The sequence below is a fragment of the Periophthalmus magnuspinnatus genome, chromosome 20 (assembly GCF_009829125.3).
Source record: "Periophthalmus magnuspinnatus isolate fPerMag1 chromosome 20, fPerMag1.2.pri, whole genome shotgun sequence".
Lineage (NCBI taxonomy): Eukaryota > Metazoa > Chordata > Actinopteri > Gobiiformes > Gobiidae > Periophthalmus > Periophthalmus magnuspinnatus.
The window spans coordinates 22,892,153-22,907,304 of NC_047145.1; the positions used below are offsets into that span (position 1 = coordinate 22,892,153).

Genomic DNA, 15,152 nt, shown 5'->3' on the forward strand with positions numbered 1-15,152 from the left:
GTCTGGACTCCTCGTGATTCACTCCTTTCACCACTGCTTCAGCTCCTGCCCTGAAACGGTCGGCGGTTTATTGGGATCATGGTTTTGTCTTTAAAGTAACTGCGTTTTTTACGACTTTCTGACAAAATAATAAGGGCTTCAGATTTTGAGCAGGTCAACAGAAACCGCACATGATTTATCAGCGTCAGTTTTGTGGTTGTGTAAAAATGTCCAGTGCTCCCAATATTAAAACTATAATCCGCCTATAATCGGGTTTATAATGAGCTGTTAAACCCGGGTCTTTTAGCAAATCCTCAAGACGTTTGGTTTTGGGAATCAAGAAACACGTTCTTTTTGTCGATGGTGAACTCTGCGGAGAGAGTGTGAACCTCTTTCACTTCCCTATCGCACGAGAACGAGCCTCATCAGGACAAAATATTGAAAAATCTCATTGAGTCACAAATTTTAGAACATAAACGTGGAAATAATAATAATAATAATGCATTTATATAGCACTTTTTGGACTGTATAAAGAAGTGCACTGAGTGAGTGTGACGTCTCCCACAGCGTTCAGCTCGTGAGTATCAAAGCAGCCAATCAGGAGCGAGGCTGTTGAAGGTAACGCCCCTGCCGCTCGCACCACTGGTTTATCAGGGAGCGGGCGCTTAGCAACGCAATCAATCAAACCTGTTGCTAACGCTAACAGGAGCGACCTCAGGGAAAAACGGCGCCTTATTAATGTTCATATCTTGATTTACAGACACAATAGTGAAAGTGATCGCTTCCGGCGTCTTCGACTCTGGCTCCAATTCACTTTTTATTGCAAAACTGAGTCCCCTCTGTCTGTAACTCAGACTCGTCATGATCCTGGGGTTCATTTTTTTTAATATTATTTTGAGCTTATTTTTTTTATTTTTAATTATCCATCCCTCTCAAGGAGTTGGGTTTTTATTTATTTATTAGTTATTTTGAGTTGGTGTTTTTTTGTTATTTTGAGTTTTTTTTTTATTATTTCTATTATATTTTTTATAGATATATTTTGAGTTTTTATTATTATTATTTTGTTTTTTTGAGGGTTTTTTTTGTTATTTTGAGGGTTTTTTATTATTTCTATTATATTTTTTTATATATATATTTTGAGTTTTTATTATCATTGTTTTGTTATTTTGAGTTTTTTTTTGTTATTTTGAGTTGTTTTTTTTAATATTTTGAGGGATTTTTTTTGTTATTTTTATTACATTTTTTTGTTATTTTGAGTTTACTTTTTTGTGTTTTTTTTTTTGTTTTTTTTGTGATTTTAATTTTAGTTTGCTGAAAAACTATCCTCTCTCTGTCTCTGCTGCTTCAGACTCATTCTGGTCTTAAATGTTCGTATTAACCCTCTACATGATCCTGGGGTTTTTATTTCACTATTGCGTCCGTAACTCGACATATGAACATTAATAACAGACAAATCAGGTCCTTCGTTCCCCGAGGTCGCTCCTGTTAGCTTTGGGGGCGTTACCTTCAACCTCCTCGCTCCTGATTGGCTCTTCGGTTGCTGTGATACTCGTGGTCTCTGTACCTGCTCTGGTCTCGACGAGCTTCATTTGACTGAAGCTGTGAACTCTTTTCGTTTCGTTCCATAACATGTCGATGATGTGGCAAAGACCAAAAGCCGTGGGTTCTATTGTTTTAACGAGTCAGACTTTATAATGGAGTGTGATTTCAATATTTACAGAGAAAAGGCTTCCTCCCAAATGGAAAACGGCCACTTAAGTTTCCTTTTGTTTGTCAAGCCACAGCGCACTTAAAAGTTTATAGTCAGAGCAGCGGCCCAGTGACTCACCCGCTAAAACGAGCCCATTACACAACCTTAAAACCTCCGACAAACGCTCTGGCCCAGATCTGGCGAGCGACGCTCCACCAGCTCCACCAGCTCCACCAGACTTCTCCGACTTCCGCTTCTTCTGGTTGTTTTTTTGAAATCCCGCGGCCAGGATCCAGAAGGTCTGAGAGGAGCAGATGCGGCGGTGAGGAGATGATGATGATGATGATGATGGCGCGGCGCGAGCTGTGGGTGGACCGTTTGGAAAGAGCCAGAAAAGAGGCTCATTCAACACGGAGCAGTGGAGACGGAGGAAATAATTAAACTCACGAGAGGAAGAAATGGTGAGAGGGACGAGAGGAGAGGAAACAGGAAGTCAGGATGTGCAGTGAGTCAAAGAACCGATGAAGGAGGTCGTGGACAAAATGGCCGCCTCGTTTTATGAAGGTGAGGATGAAGAAGATTTAACCTGTTCTTTTGTGCTATTATTATTATTATTATTATTTTATGTGTCACCCAGAAAAATATTGCTAAAACCTTTTGATTAGCAGGTACGCTCGCTGTGTCTTAAAGATAACAGTCGGTTTTATTAAAATTGGAAAATATAAAATAAACAACCTAAAATTATCCTTAAAAAAATAATAATAATAAAATAAAATGTATTAAAATATAAATAAATAAATAATATAAAAACTTCCCCATTATGCTTAAATGTAGAATACTTCAATTTGTGGTGTTGTTTTATTTTAATTTAATTTGTTATGTCCAAACATGGACTCCCAGACTTCCCTCGCCCCAGACACTTCCTCCAGCTCCTCTGGTGGGACCTGTCCAGGGAGTCTCAGCTGCTCCTCTCCATGTGAAGGAGCAGTGACTCTACTCCGAGCTCCCCCCGTGTGACTGAGCTCCTCACCCTGCAGAGGAAACTCATTTAAACACTCGCCATCTTGTCCTTTCGGTCATTACATCTTTAAATATTTATTCATTTTAACGTAACTCTGCAAAAACCTCCTAGAGCACGTGTGTCAAACCCAAGGCCCGTGGGCTAAATTTGGCCCTCCACATCATTTTATATGGCCCTCGACAGGCTAAATTGAAAGATATGATGGTCTTAAAATGTCGTTTTATCAGGAGACCCACAGTTACACAGCCATATTTTTTACATCTTTGCAAATGCATATGTAATATTTGTAAGTTGAAGATGTAATAAATACAGAAACAGTTAATAAACAATTTAAAAAAGTATTTATTTTACATCTGGCCCTTTGACGGCGGCCATTTTGCTGATGTGGCCCTTGGTGAAAATGCGTTTGACGCCTCTGTCCTCGAGAAACAATCGCACAGGAAGTAGTGACGCCGACAGTGAGGTAGAGGGCGCCGTTGAGCACAGATCCAGGTCGGCGCTACAACCAATTTTTTGCGTAATACTCAAAGTTAAAACTCCTCTGCAGCGTTTTCGCCACATGGACTAAAATAAAAACACATATTTATTATTTTTATTGCACTGGAAAACCATGATGTGACTCGCATCTCCACAAACCTGACTCGTCCAGCTTGGCTCCGTGAAGATGACGCTCGTTTTTTCACTCTGATATTCCACAGAACGGCTTAAAACTCGTCTGTCTCCGGCGTGAACGTTCTGAAAACTCCTCCACGCTCGGGCTGATGTGTTTAATCTGAGGAGGAGCGGAATAACCGGGGACTCCTTACACTTCCCTCACCCCAGACGCTTCCTCCAGCTCGTCCGGTGAGTGTTAAAGCGGCTTTGTGCGCGTGCGGCGGCGGAGAAAACTTTGAATAGGCTTTTATATGGAGTGTGATGGTGAGTCCGGAGGGGCCGCCGGGCCGTGTGCAAAGTCAAACTCATCACTGGTCTAATGGCGCAGCTCCACAGAGGCTCCGGCTCCGCTCCCGTCGGCTTAGACACGACTAAGTGCATCGATCCGGTTCATTACGTTTGACCCTTCGCCATTATCTGGAGCGATTAGGACCGGTCTGCGTTTTAAAATGTGCTGTCACCAACTGTCACTGCGCAAAAAAATACAAAATAAAATGAAATAAAACGTCTTTTGCAGTGGATTTACTTTCAAATCTTAAGAGATGATTAATAAAAAGTCCATTTGTGTGTTTTTTTTGTCATATTTAATTCACAAACCTGCATATTTAAGCTGAGTTCTTCTCTCAAACTATACAAAAACACTCCGTTCCACCTTGTGATGTCATCATGTAATACAGGAAGTGCTCCGCTGTGTTTCTTTTTAAACTCCACACGCCTTCATTTCTAGAATCATTTGGGCAGTTTTAGTTGTGGAATTACCAACTAAACTTAAGGTAAAAGCAGCTGTGGAGCTTGAAAACTACCACCTCATGACATCACAAGGTGGAACAGAGCGTTTTGAGCGCTGGAGAATGAAACGAAACACAACTCGGGGTCTGTTTTTGAGGAGAAAACCGCGTTAGAACGTGGATTAAACCACACGAGAGTCAGTTTTGTGTCATATTGAAGCTTTAAACTCCATCCATCCTCGTAAACCCGGTTGGAAAACACTGATCTACGTTGAGAAATAAGCACATCTTGGTCATCGTGCTGGTAAACGCGGCCCGTTACCACATCCTTACGTCACGCTTAGGTAAGAGGCGGCTCATCGCGGGGGGCGGAGGATCAGTGACAGGTCGGGGTCGTGTACAGCGGGTGAACACAGAGATGACAGATGTAAGAGCATCGTCTCATACGGGAAATGTGGCTCACACTCCTGTTACATCACTCAGAGCGGGCAGTGTCATCGCCCTCTAGCGGAGAACGGAGGAACTGCAGCTGTGACAGGAACACACAGTGAAAACAGAGATGTACAGACACAGGAGACACTTTACAAAACAAAAAGGGGATGCACAGAGACTGGAGCATTTAACAAAAAACAAAACAAAAACAAAAACACTGATTTAAAACATAAAAAACAGGCATGTACAGACACAGAAGAGACTTAAAACATAAAAAACAGAGACACACACACAGACTGGAGACATGTAACAAAACAAAACAGGGACGTACAGACACTGGAGACACTTCAAACATAAAAAAAAACAGAGATGCAGAGACACTGGAGACACTGGAGACACTTGAAGCTGCAAAGATCACAAACACTCGGCTGTACATCTGTGATAAAGATTCAGATACATGTCAGACTGTGAAGTGCCTCCTGTTAGCATGTGATCCGTCATGAATCATTTTAATAGTTGGTACAAATATGTTTTACTCTGCACTTTTTACACTGCGAGCTGAAAAAAGCAGCTCCACTGCGCTTCAGAGCAAACTGTCAGGAGAGGGCTGTTTTTATGGCACAGTGAGGATGAGGAGTGGGATGGGGAGCTGGGACCAGGGCGCATGCGCACTCGATGGGAATTTCGATTGAAAACGGGCAGCTATGCCGCGCAGAGGAGAAGAACCCAGGCTGGACGCGACCGTGGCACCGGAGCACTGACCCGGGGGACTGCGCGGACCCAGAGGCGGCTCACCGGCGTTTCCAGCTCGGATTTTCCCCGGGGATCGGCTCCATCTGCTCCGCGAGGCGACGTGCGCTTTGGCCCGCTCCCATCCCAGCGAGAGGAGAGATGTTTCCGCTCCAGGGCTGAGGTTTTACCCCGCTGTGCGCCTTTGTATCGCGTAAATAAACCTGGGAAGACGCAGAACAGGAGCGGGTTCGAGATGGTTTTCGTGGCGCGCGGCAGGACGTGGCTCAGGAGCGGCTCAATGGGGACGCTGTGTTTGCAGTTGTTGCTGTGGATTTTATGCGCCGTGAACGGAGAGGAGCGACCCTTCAGTGTGGAGGTAAGACAGCTCCTCTGTGCTCACATGTCTCCAGCTGCGGATGCGTCTCCCCTGGTTGTTTTTTTTTTTACCTCCCCAAACATTTACGCACGACACGGTTTGGTTGTTTTTTTTTTTTATCCGATTTGAAACGCAAACAAAAGCGTCTTTATGAGATTCTTCACCTCACAGCCCACTCTGGAGCATCTTAAAGCCGCAGAACGCGCGACAAACACGGGATTTACAGCAACATCACGCGCGTAAAACGTGTCTCAAGGTAATTCAAAGTGATTTACTCCATAAGAAACACGTTAAAATCACAAAACAACAAATCAAAAACTGTAACAATCAGCTTAAAATTAACATTAAAGGAGAAAAGTGCAGAATAAACCCCTTTGAGTCACGCGCAGCTCAACAGAACCTGGATTTAAACATTGTCAAAGTAAAGGCCTGTCTTACATTTTCAGGTTTTGAGCTGCGGAAACACTTAAAACTCATTACGTTTTCTCATTAATGAAGCCGTCGACTCAGAACTGCTCGTCTATAACAAACAAAAACAGCCCAAATTCGCCTCATTAGCAGCTCCTGGAAGCTAAAACTTGGCTAATTCGCACAATAGAGTTTCTATGGGTCCACTGGCATCAATAAACCAAGTAACAAAGGTGTCTTTTATCCTGGCGCCGTATCAAATGGCTCTCACTCCTCCAACGTTAACTCGATCAGTCTTAAAGGCAGATGCAAAGTCTACGCTCGCTCCTTCCTCGCCGTTTCACTCACGTTAAACCTGATCTTCCACCTTATATGAAAAACAACCAGGTTTTCTTTTTTTTTACCAAATCCTCTCGACTTCCAGCTCAGTTTAGACGGAGTTTCAAAGCTCGGACCACCCTCCCGTCCCGTCCCCACCTCCGCCGCGCTCGTACAAACACAGAACATAATTGTCTGCAGATACTCGTGTCCGTCCAGTTCCTCACATCCTTACGATTTGAAGTTTTTTGGCTCCCGTTCGGTGCTTTGGGGAGGCCGCCAGCAGATCCAGTCCAGATGCTGCAGAACAAAGACGCGAAAGACGAGACAAGAGCGAAACTTCCCCCTGTCAAAAACACGGGAGTCTTTGCTAAACCGTCAAACGCGAATCGTCTGCTGCTCGTGTCGTTTTCAAACACGAGGTGAATCTTCAGGTTTCGGTGCTTCGGTTTTGAAACGACGTGTTGACGGCAAAGTTAAAACATCCTCGGAGACTCTTTCTTGCGTTGAAACGTTCAAATTTGTCAGTTTTATGAGGCTGGACTTGAGCGAACTCGATGACAAGACGCTACACCACGAAAGCCAGGACTTTTCCACATGTTCATGTTTCCTTGACGATCTGTCGAGACTCAAAACCGATTCAAATGACATTTTCGGGCGACGGTGGCTCAGTCAGTTGAGGTAGAAGTCAGAAGTTTGCCGGTTCGAATCCCGCTCTTGACGTAAAAATCACCGGTTGAGCCGTTAAATTCACCGACCCACATATCGTCGACGCGATTCCAGCTCCCGAAGATCAATCCGGCCGCTGTTTCCTTGGGCAAAACACTTCACTGAACCCAACGCACCTCGCAACCCCAGAGTCTCCAAACACCGGTGCATGAGTTTGTGTTTTTTTTACGCGGTTTCTTGACGTAAACGCTGCGTAAAACGTGACTATTTTGCATTTTCTCCACGTCTAGCGCTGTTGCCGAGGCGCCTCTGAGCAAAATTTAAAAGCTGAAGCTGAAAAGTTACACTCGTAAAACGAAGCTAAGACTCGAACTCGACTTAAAATAAACGAGAGACTAAAGACGCAGAAGTACAGACGAGTAATCCGTCGTGTCTCTGCCGTTAAAGTGGACGATGTGGACGATGCGATTGGACCAGAGCTGGACGATGCAGAGAGAATGAGAGTATGTGGCGTTTACTTCGAGTTTACGTTGGTTTCTACGGGACTGTGTGGGACTAGAGCGAACGTGCGTGTGAGTAGAAGCTACGTCGGCGCGTTTAGGATTGTCAGAAATCGATATTTGGTCACGAATTGATACCAGAGCGAGTGTTGAGACTAGACCAGGGGGTGTCCTCCTCCTGAATCGGCACAAAAAGCAGCACTTTTAACGGAAAATTAAACTATTTCTGCCGTTATAAACCTCAAACGTCACATTGCGTCGTGACACAGACCTGAAATTGATGCGTTTTAAGCCTTTTAAGCCCTCGATTAAAAAAGTTTAGGCATCTCTGGACTAGAACGTTTGAAGAATCGTGCGAAAACGAGGGGAAAAAACACATTATTAGTCAAAAGTTTGGACACATCCTCTCAGTCGATGTTTGTTTTCTTAAGATTTATGGAATTATGTAGCAAAGTTAGTAAGTTTAATCAATCTTTTGTGTCGCATTGGTATTGAAATTGAAATTGAGTTGTCCACAGTCGCTCAGTTGGTCGTTTCGCCGAGTGTTTTTCTGATCTGAAGGTCGGCGGTTCGAATCCCGCTCTCGACTTCAAGCGACGTCGATGTCAGATTTACAGTTCGGCGGTGAGAGATCTGGCGTCGTCTCCTCGGGAAAGACGTTTGTGAAGCGTTTTGAGAGTCTCGAAAGTGGAAAAGTCGTATATAAATGTGACTGACAGCCCTCGTCGGTTTGTGGGTTTAATTAAGAAAAGTTTTAACGTTACTCAAAGCGTAAACGCATTTGTAAAGTCACACGGGTCCCTGGTTTATCGCGGGGGTCACGTTCTAAAAATAACCCACAACAGCTTTATTTTTTACATTATTCTTTATGTTTTTGTCTGTAAAACCCCTCACCACACACTTTATACACTTTTCTCACACAGGCGTTAACATTTTTCTTGCGTTTTTATTTGAGTAGCAACGATAGTCTGTTTATATAAGTGGACGTAGCTAACCTGCTAGCCGCCGCGCTACAAATACTGCGCGGTTTCGTGAATCGTTTACCGTTACGTGATGTTTAAAATGACATAACTCTGAACTTCACTCTCAGTCTCATGTTTTTGTATTTTTCTTTGAGTAGGAACTATAGACAGTTTATATAAATGGACGTAGCTAACCCGTTAGCCGCCGCGTTTCAAACAGGAAGTGATCATGTCGCACTTCCTGCTCCATCGACTCTGGCTCCAATTCACTTTCTATTGAAAAACCGTGGCCCCTCTCTCTCATGTAACATTTTACATGAGAGAGACGAAAAGAAAAAAGCGTCTTTGATAAAGTTTTGTGTAAAAAAATAAATAAAAAGTACAGTTTGAGAATCATATTCATAAAACGTGAGTGATTTAGGGATTTATCGCCTTAAAAGACAAAATAGATCAATCAGATTTACTCTACGTTTTGTCATTTCAACTAGTATAGAGTGGACCCTCGTTTATCACGGGGGTCACGTTCTAAAAATAACTCAAAATAAGCAAAATCCGTGAAGTATCGTCTTTATTTTTTACATTATTCTCTCTGTTTTTGTCTGTAAAACCCCTCACCACACACTTTATACACTTTTCTCACACACTCTTCCTTCTTCTTCCTTTTTCTCTTTCTTTCTGTCTTTTTTTCTTTTTCTTTCTGTCTTTTTTCTTTCTTTTTCTCTTTCTTTTTCTGTCTTTCTTTTTTCTTTATTTCTTTTTTCTTTTTCTTTCTTTCTCTTTTTTTCTTCTTTCAGTTTCTCTTTCTTTTTCTTTCTTTTTTCTCTTTCTTTTTCTTTCTTTTTTTCTTTTTCTTTCAGTTTCTCTTTCTTTTTCTTTCTTTTTTCTCTTTCTTTCTTTCTTTTTCTTTCTTTGTTTCTTGTCTTTCTTTTTTTCTTTCCCCTCACCACACACTTTATACACTTTTCTCACACAGGCATTAACATTTTCTCACATTTCTCTCTCGTTTAAACACAAAGTTCAAACCTTCGTAGGCGTCTTTGTCGGTGCAGAACGTTTCATCGACATTGTGGGTTTTGTCGGTGGAGAAAACAAATTGCAAACGTACAGCACTTCAGAGTCACACTGAGATCCAACGTTCATCTAAACCGTACAGATGTTGCAGAGTGTTGGATGTGTTTAAACTGTTCTGGTGTTCGTGTCGTCGTCTTCAGAGCGCTCTCATTCTTAAACCTGAGTCTCTGCGTTCTCTCCTGTCTCTCTCTCCTCTAGCGCCTCCTATCTTCCAGCGATAAATCAGTAATGAATTTGGCATTTTACACCTCGTCCCCGCGTAAAAACCGCTGCGTCGTCGTCCTCGTCCTCCCGGAGCATCTCTCAGAGCTCTGTTAGCTTTTGTTTATCCACTTGTGTTCGCTGAAGAAGTCATTTTCTCTGCAAATGAGACTCCGCCGTTAACAATGGCACCGCCGCCGGTTCGTTTCATTTATCTGCGCGACTTTTGTTTTCTGTCTAAATCCATATAGATTTTAGCCGAGGATGAAAGACGTGACGCAACCGTTCGTAAAGATGTTTCAAACGTTTAAGAACAAGGAGAATCTCGCCTCGGCCAAAACAACCCATTTGAATGTGAAAGCGGGTAATTAAAGAGGCATTATGCAACTTTTCTGGCGGAGTGGATGCCTGTCTCCATGGAAACGCTCTTACTTTGTCTGATAAACGCCACAGAAGGACATAAAACGGATCTACTTTGCATTTTTCCAGTTGTGCTTTGCAGCTAAATATAAAAAACAACAAAAAAAAAAACATGTATTCTGACTGTGAGTGGGCTCGCCTTCCCACAGATCTGACCTGTAATCCTGTCTCTGTGGAAATACTCAAACATCCCAGGCAAAACTGCGGTCTCCAGTGAGAGATACGTGTTTTTTCATGGCCGATTCCGATTATTTAGAATGTAAACGAACCACTGGCTGATGAGCTCTGCCGATATTTTTGTGTCGATTTTAACCATTTTCCCCCTAAAAAAAACGATTTAAAATGAAAACTGTGTGTACTTTTTACTGCTCCACAGCCGCGTTTGTGCCGCTGACCCATAATGGAGCTGTGTAATCTTATTTTGTGACTCATCGTCGCGCTGAAGGGTTAAAATGAAGCTTTCTGCAGCAACTGGTGAATCCAAACCGAATATCGACCCAGACAGAAGAGCAAGGCCGATCTTCCATACGCAAAAAAGGGCAAATATCGGCTCGATGTATTTGCAAACCGATATATATTGGTCTGTTTCTTGTAACATAGCGCGGTTAGGTCTGTCAAGATGAGAAACGGTGAAGCACGACGCATCGCTACAGAGAAATATTTCAATAAACGACGATATTGAAACTACTTAAAGCCACAGACACGAAACAGGAAGACGCCAGTTAAACGTATTTGTATAAACAGTTTCATTAAAAGGCCAAAACTGCAACAAACAGCAGAATAAACTCATGATAATTAACCGTAGATGTTATTTATTAAAGTCTCTACACTTCATGTCTCACCTGTTTACATAAAAATGGCTGAACTCTCCTCGTTTTTGCAAAGAAAAAGTCCATGTTCAGGCGAAACCGCGGCTTTAAAACTGAGGTTAATCGTTTCTTTTCTCTATTTGACAAACTCGCTCTTGTTTACGTCGTGTCGTAGTTACAGTAAATCCTCTGGTGTTGATCTGAGCAATGATCCGATGACCCTGAGTCTGACTGGAGTCGCTCTAAAGCCTTCGATCCTTCTGTGTCGTGTTGAGCCACAGAAGCTGATCACTCTGGATTGTTTAGACTCTTCTTACAGTTTGTTTTCAGGTAAATGATTCCTTCCTGATTTGGAGGATTCTGTCGGACCTTTGTCTTGTTCCAAAGCAGCGACGGGTCTAAACCAAACTGAGGATCTGTGTGAGTTTAAAACAGCAGCAAAGACAAAACTCCGTTAAACGAGAGTCAGTTTTTTGCAACGAGGTCAAAGTTTTACCCTGTAGACCCGGGCTGGTCAAAAGACATCATTTTGCCAGTCCCGTTGTGTCCCGTTGGGTCTCGTTGTGTCTCGTTGGGTCTCGTTGTGTCCCGTTGGGTCTCGCTGGGTCTTGTTCCATCTCTTTGTGTCTGAATGAATTAATACATTTTATTTTGGTTGTTTACATTTTTTTTTTAAAAGACAAAAACAAAAACATTTCCTTCATTAATTACAACCAAAAAAGGATTGCGTCCCCCGTGTCCCAGTGCGTCTCGTTGCGTCTCATGCAACCTGATTTGTCTGTTATTAATGTTCATATCTTGATTTACAGACACAATAGTGAAATAAAAACCCCAGGATCATGTAGAGGGTTAATATAATAATTATGAGTTTTTCAATAGAAAGTGAATTGGAGCCAGAGTCGATGGAGCAGGAAGTGCGCACATGATCACTTCCTGTTTGGATCGCGGCGGCTAACAGGTTAGCTCTGTGCATTTACTGGGGAAATAGTAATAAATGTAGTAGATAAATAGCATATAACTGAAGTGCATTTTATTTGTGTTAGTTCTTTTTTTTTTATTGTTGTAATAAATTGGAAGATTATCGTGATCTTGAAATATTGAAATAAACTTTATATATTTCATTATTTTTCGTCAAAATAACAAGCATCACACTCGCAGACGCCGGTATTCTCGCCAAAACGCCGCATCCATGCTCCGAAAGCACAAAGGCGACATAAGGACGACGCTCACGGCATTTTCTGTTTACTACATGAATAATTTAAGTTCAGCTTTTTAATTCATCTGAAAGAGACCTTCAACTCAGCCTGTTTTTTAGTTTTTTTTACTTTTTAAGTGTTCAAAATGTTCAAAATGTGTTCATTACATAGATAAAAGTTTATTTTCTGAACTGAAAAGGTAAAAACAAATCTATATATTCAGTGTTTTCTTCATTTTTACAAGTTTCCCAGGGTTTTTTTTTTTTTTTTTTATGTGGAAACTGGGTCAAAATGGCTGTTTGGGGGTTAAAGGTCACCGAACCCTGAGTTATGGTCTGAACGATTCGTATTTGAGTTTTATCTCGACGGCCCGACGTGATCAAATAGGACGCAGACTCAAAAGACAAAATGTATTATCCGCGTAGTCGTCCCCCGTGAACACAAAAAAACAAACATATTTACAAAAACGAACGGTGCTCAACGAAAACTAAGCAACAGAACTTAAACAACTAAGGCACATGTGTCAAACTCAAGGCCCGTGGGCCAAATGCGGCCCGCCGTGTCATTTTACGTGGCCCTCGACAAAGTAAATTAAAAGGTCTGACTGTTTTAATGTGTCAGTTTATCATTAGATACACAGTTAAACAGACATTTTTTCATATCTATGCAAATCCATCCGCACTATTTGTAACTTGTAATAAAGTAATAAATATAGAAACGGTTAATTAACAAGATTCAAAAGTAGCTGCATTTATTTTACATTAAATAGTTTGCTTTTAGTGACATTTATGTTACAGTTAGTTACATCTGGCCCTTTGACAGCGGCCATTTTGTTTATGCCGCCCTTTGTGAAAATGAGTTTGACGCCGCTGAACTAAGGAAAAAGCCTCGTGTGTCCGGGCTACACTGATAAACCCTAATTAACCCTGATAAAATCCTCTCCTGCACCTGAAGCTCCTCCCCCGGGTTACTCCATCTTGTCTCCAGGTGCTGTGGGTGTAACATTTGCATTTCCTTCAAAATAAAACCACATCTCTTTACTAAAGTGTTTAACAAAATAAACTATAAACACTTAATACGTAAAACATTAACACAAAGAAATAAACAAACTTAAACCAGTTTCCCCTCCACATGGTCCCGCCCACGACCACACCCAAGTCTATAAAATGGCTGACATAGGCCACGCCCCCTCTTTGTTTGGCCCATGTGGAGATGCAGGTAAGAGGATTAGTGTATTTAACTGAATTGACACGTTTAACTAAATAAAATGTTTAAACTCACTAGTGTGTGGTGATTTAACTGATTGATAAACTAAACAAAACAAACCCGGGACAGTTCTGTTTAGTTTAGTATTGAAAAGTTATTGAAAATGAACAGACGTGTACAAACCACATTATAGTACGATTAAAAAGAGACAAACGCCCACTTTGTCACTGTGTTTTAACCTGTTTTTGATCAATAAAACGTGACAGAATCCTTCATATTTAAGTTTCCATCAGCCCAAACTCTTAAATCGGATGTTGCGTCGTCTCCTGATGCTGTTGGAGGAGTTTCGTCGTGTCCGTTGTTGTACTCGGGCTTATCGTGGTCGACGTCTCGCAGCACGTGTGACCGAGGAGCGCTGGCCTCATTCCTGCTGCGGCTCATGTTACGGCGTTTCTCTGGGCTTTCCCCGGGGGGCGCCGCGCTCTGTTTGGATAGCTGGCTCAGGCTTCCAGTTACTTGCGTCGTAAGTGCATTTTAAAATATTTGCTCACGAAGTTGGTCGTCTCCACCGAGAAAAAAAATCATTTAAGTTTGGTCATTTTTAAAGACTTTACCTCATTAACAGACTGTCTGTATAAATGGACGTAGCTAACCTGTGTAGCTAACCTGCTAACGCACGTCAGACTCGTCATTTTGGTCTTAAATGTTTGTATTAACCCTCTACATGATCCAGGGGTTCATTTAGAGTTTTATTTTAGGTTTGAGTTTATTTTTTAAGTTTATTTATTTTTGAGTTATGAGTTGTTTGTTGTTTTTTTTTGTTTTTTTTGGGGGGGGGGGGTTTAGGATTTTTTAAAAAGTTAATTTATTTTTTAGTTATTTAAAGTTTTTTTTTGTTATTTTGAGGATTTTTTTGTTTTTTAATTTCTTTATTTTGTATTATTTTTTTATTTTCTTTATTTTTTTGTTTTTTTGAGTTTTGTTTTTTTTTTTTTTTTATAGTTATTTTGAGTTTTTTCTAGTTTTTTATTTTTTTTATTTTGAGTGTATTTTTTTTTATTTTTTTTAATCTGTCCTCTCTCTGTCTCTGCTGCTTCAGACTCATTCTGGTCTTAAATGTTCGTATTAACCCTCTACATGATCCTGGGGTTTTTATTTCACTATTGTGTCTGTAAATCAAGATATGAACATTAATAACAGACAAATCAGGTCCTTCTTTCCCCGAGGTCGCTCCTGTTAGCGTTAGCAACAGGTTTGATTGACAGCGTTGCTAAACCAGGTCCTGATCCGTGTTCGAATGTCGTTTCCTCGTCACACACAGACCTGGAGTTGTTTTGTTTCATTCACAAATGTTTAACACACAAACCTGCAGATTTAGGCTGAGTTCTTCTCTCAAACTGAAAAAAAACACTCTGTTCCACCTTGTGATGTCATCATGTGGTGATACAGGAAGTGCTCCACTGTGTTTTTAAACTCCACACACCTTCATTTATAGAATCATTTGGATCATTTCAGTCCTGGAGTTGTCTCTTATCTCGACTAAACTAAAGGTAAAAGGAGGAGTTAACATGAAAACTACCACTTGATGACATCACAAGGTGGAACTGAGCGTTTTGAGCTTTGGAGACGTAACAGACTAATAATAAATGAAACAAAACACAACTCCAGGTCTGTTTTTGAGGAGGAAACAGCGTTAGAACATGGATTAAAGCTACAAGGGTCAGTTTGTGTGAAATAGAACCTTTTAAACACGATCAGTTCCACCTTGTGATGTCATCAA

General features: G+C 41.4%; 1 protein-coding gene across 1 annotated transcript in view; it reads left to right on the forward strand.

Moving 5' to 3' along the window:
• Positions 1–5,178: 5,178 nt before the first annotated feature.
• LOC117388220 (matrix metalloproteinase-16-like) overlaps positions 5,179–15,152 on the forward strand; it is a 110,716-nt gene continuing 100,742 nt past the window's right edge. The window contains exon 1 of the mRNA XM_033985719.2: positions 5,179–5,612. Coding sequence (XP_033841610.1) covers positions 5,490–5,612 — 123 coding nt within the window. The 5' untranslated portion in view covers positions 5,179–5,489. The remainder of the gene's footprint in view (positions 5,613–15,152) is intronic.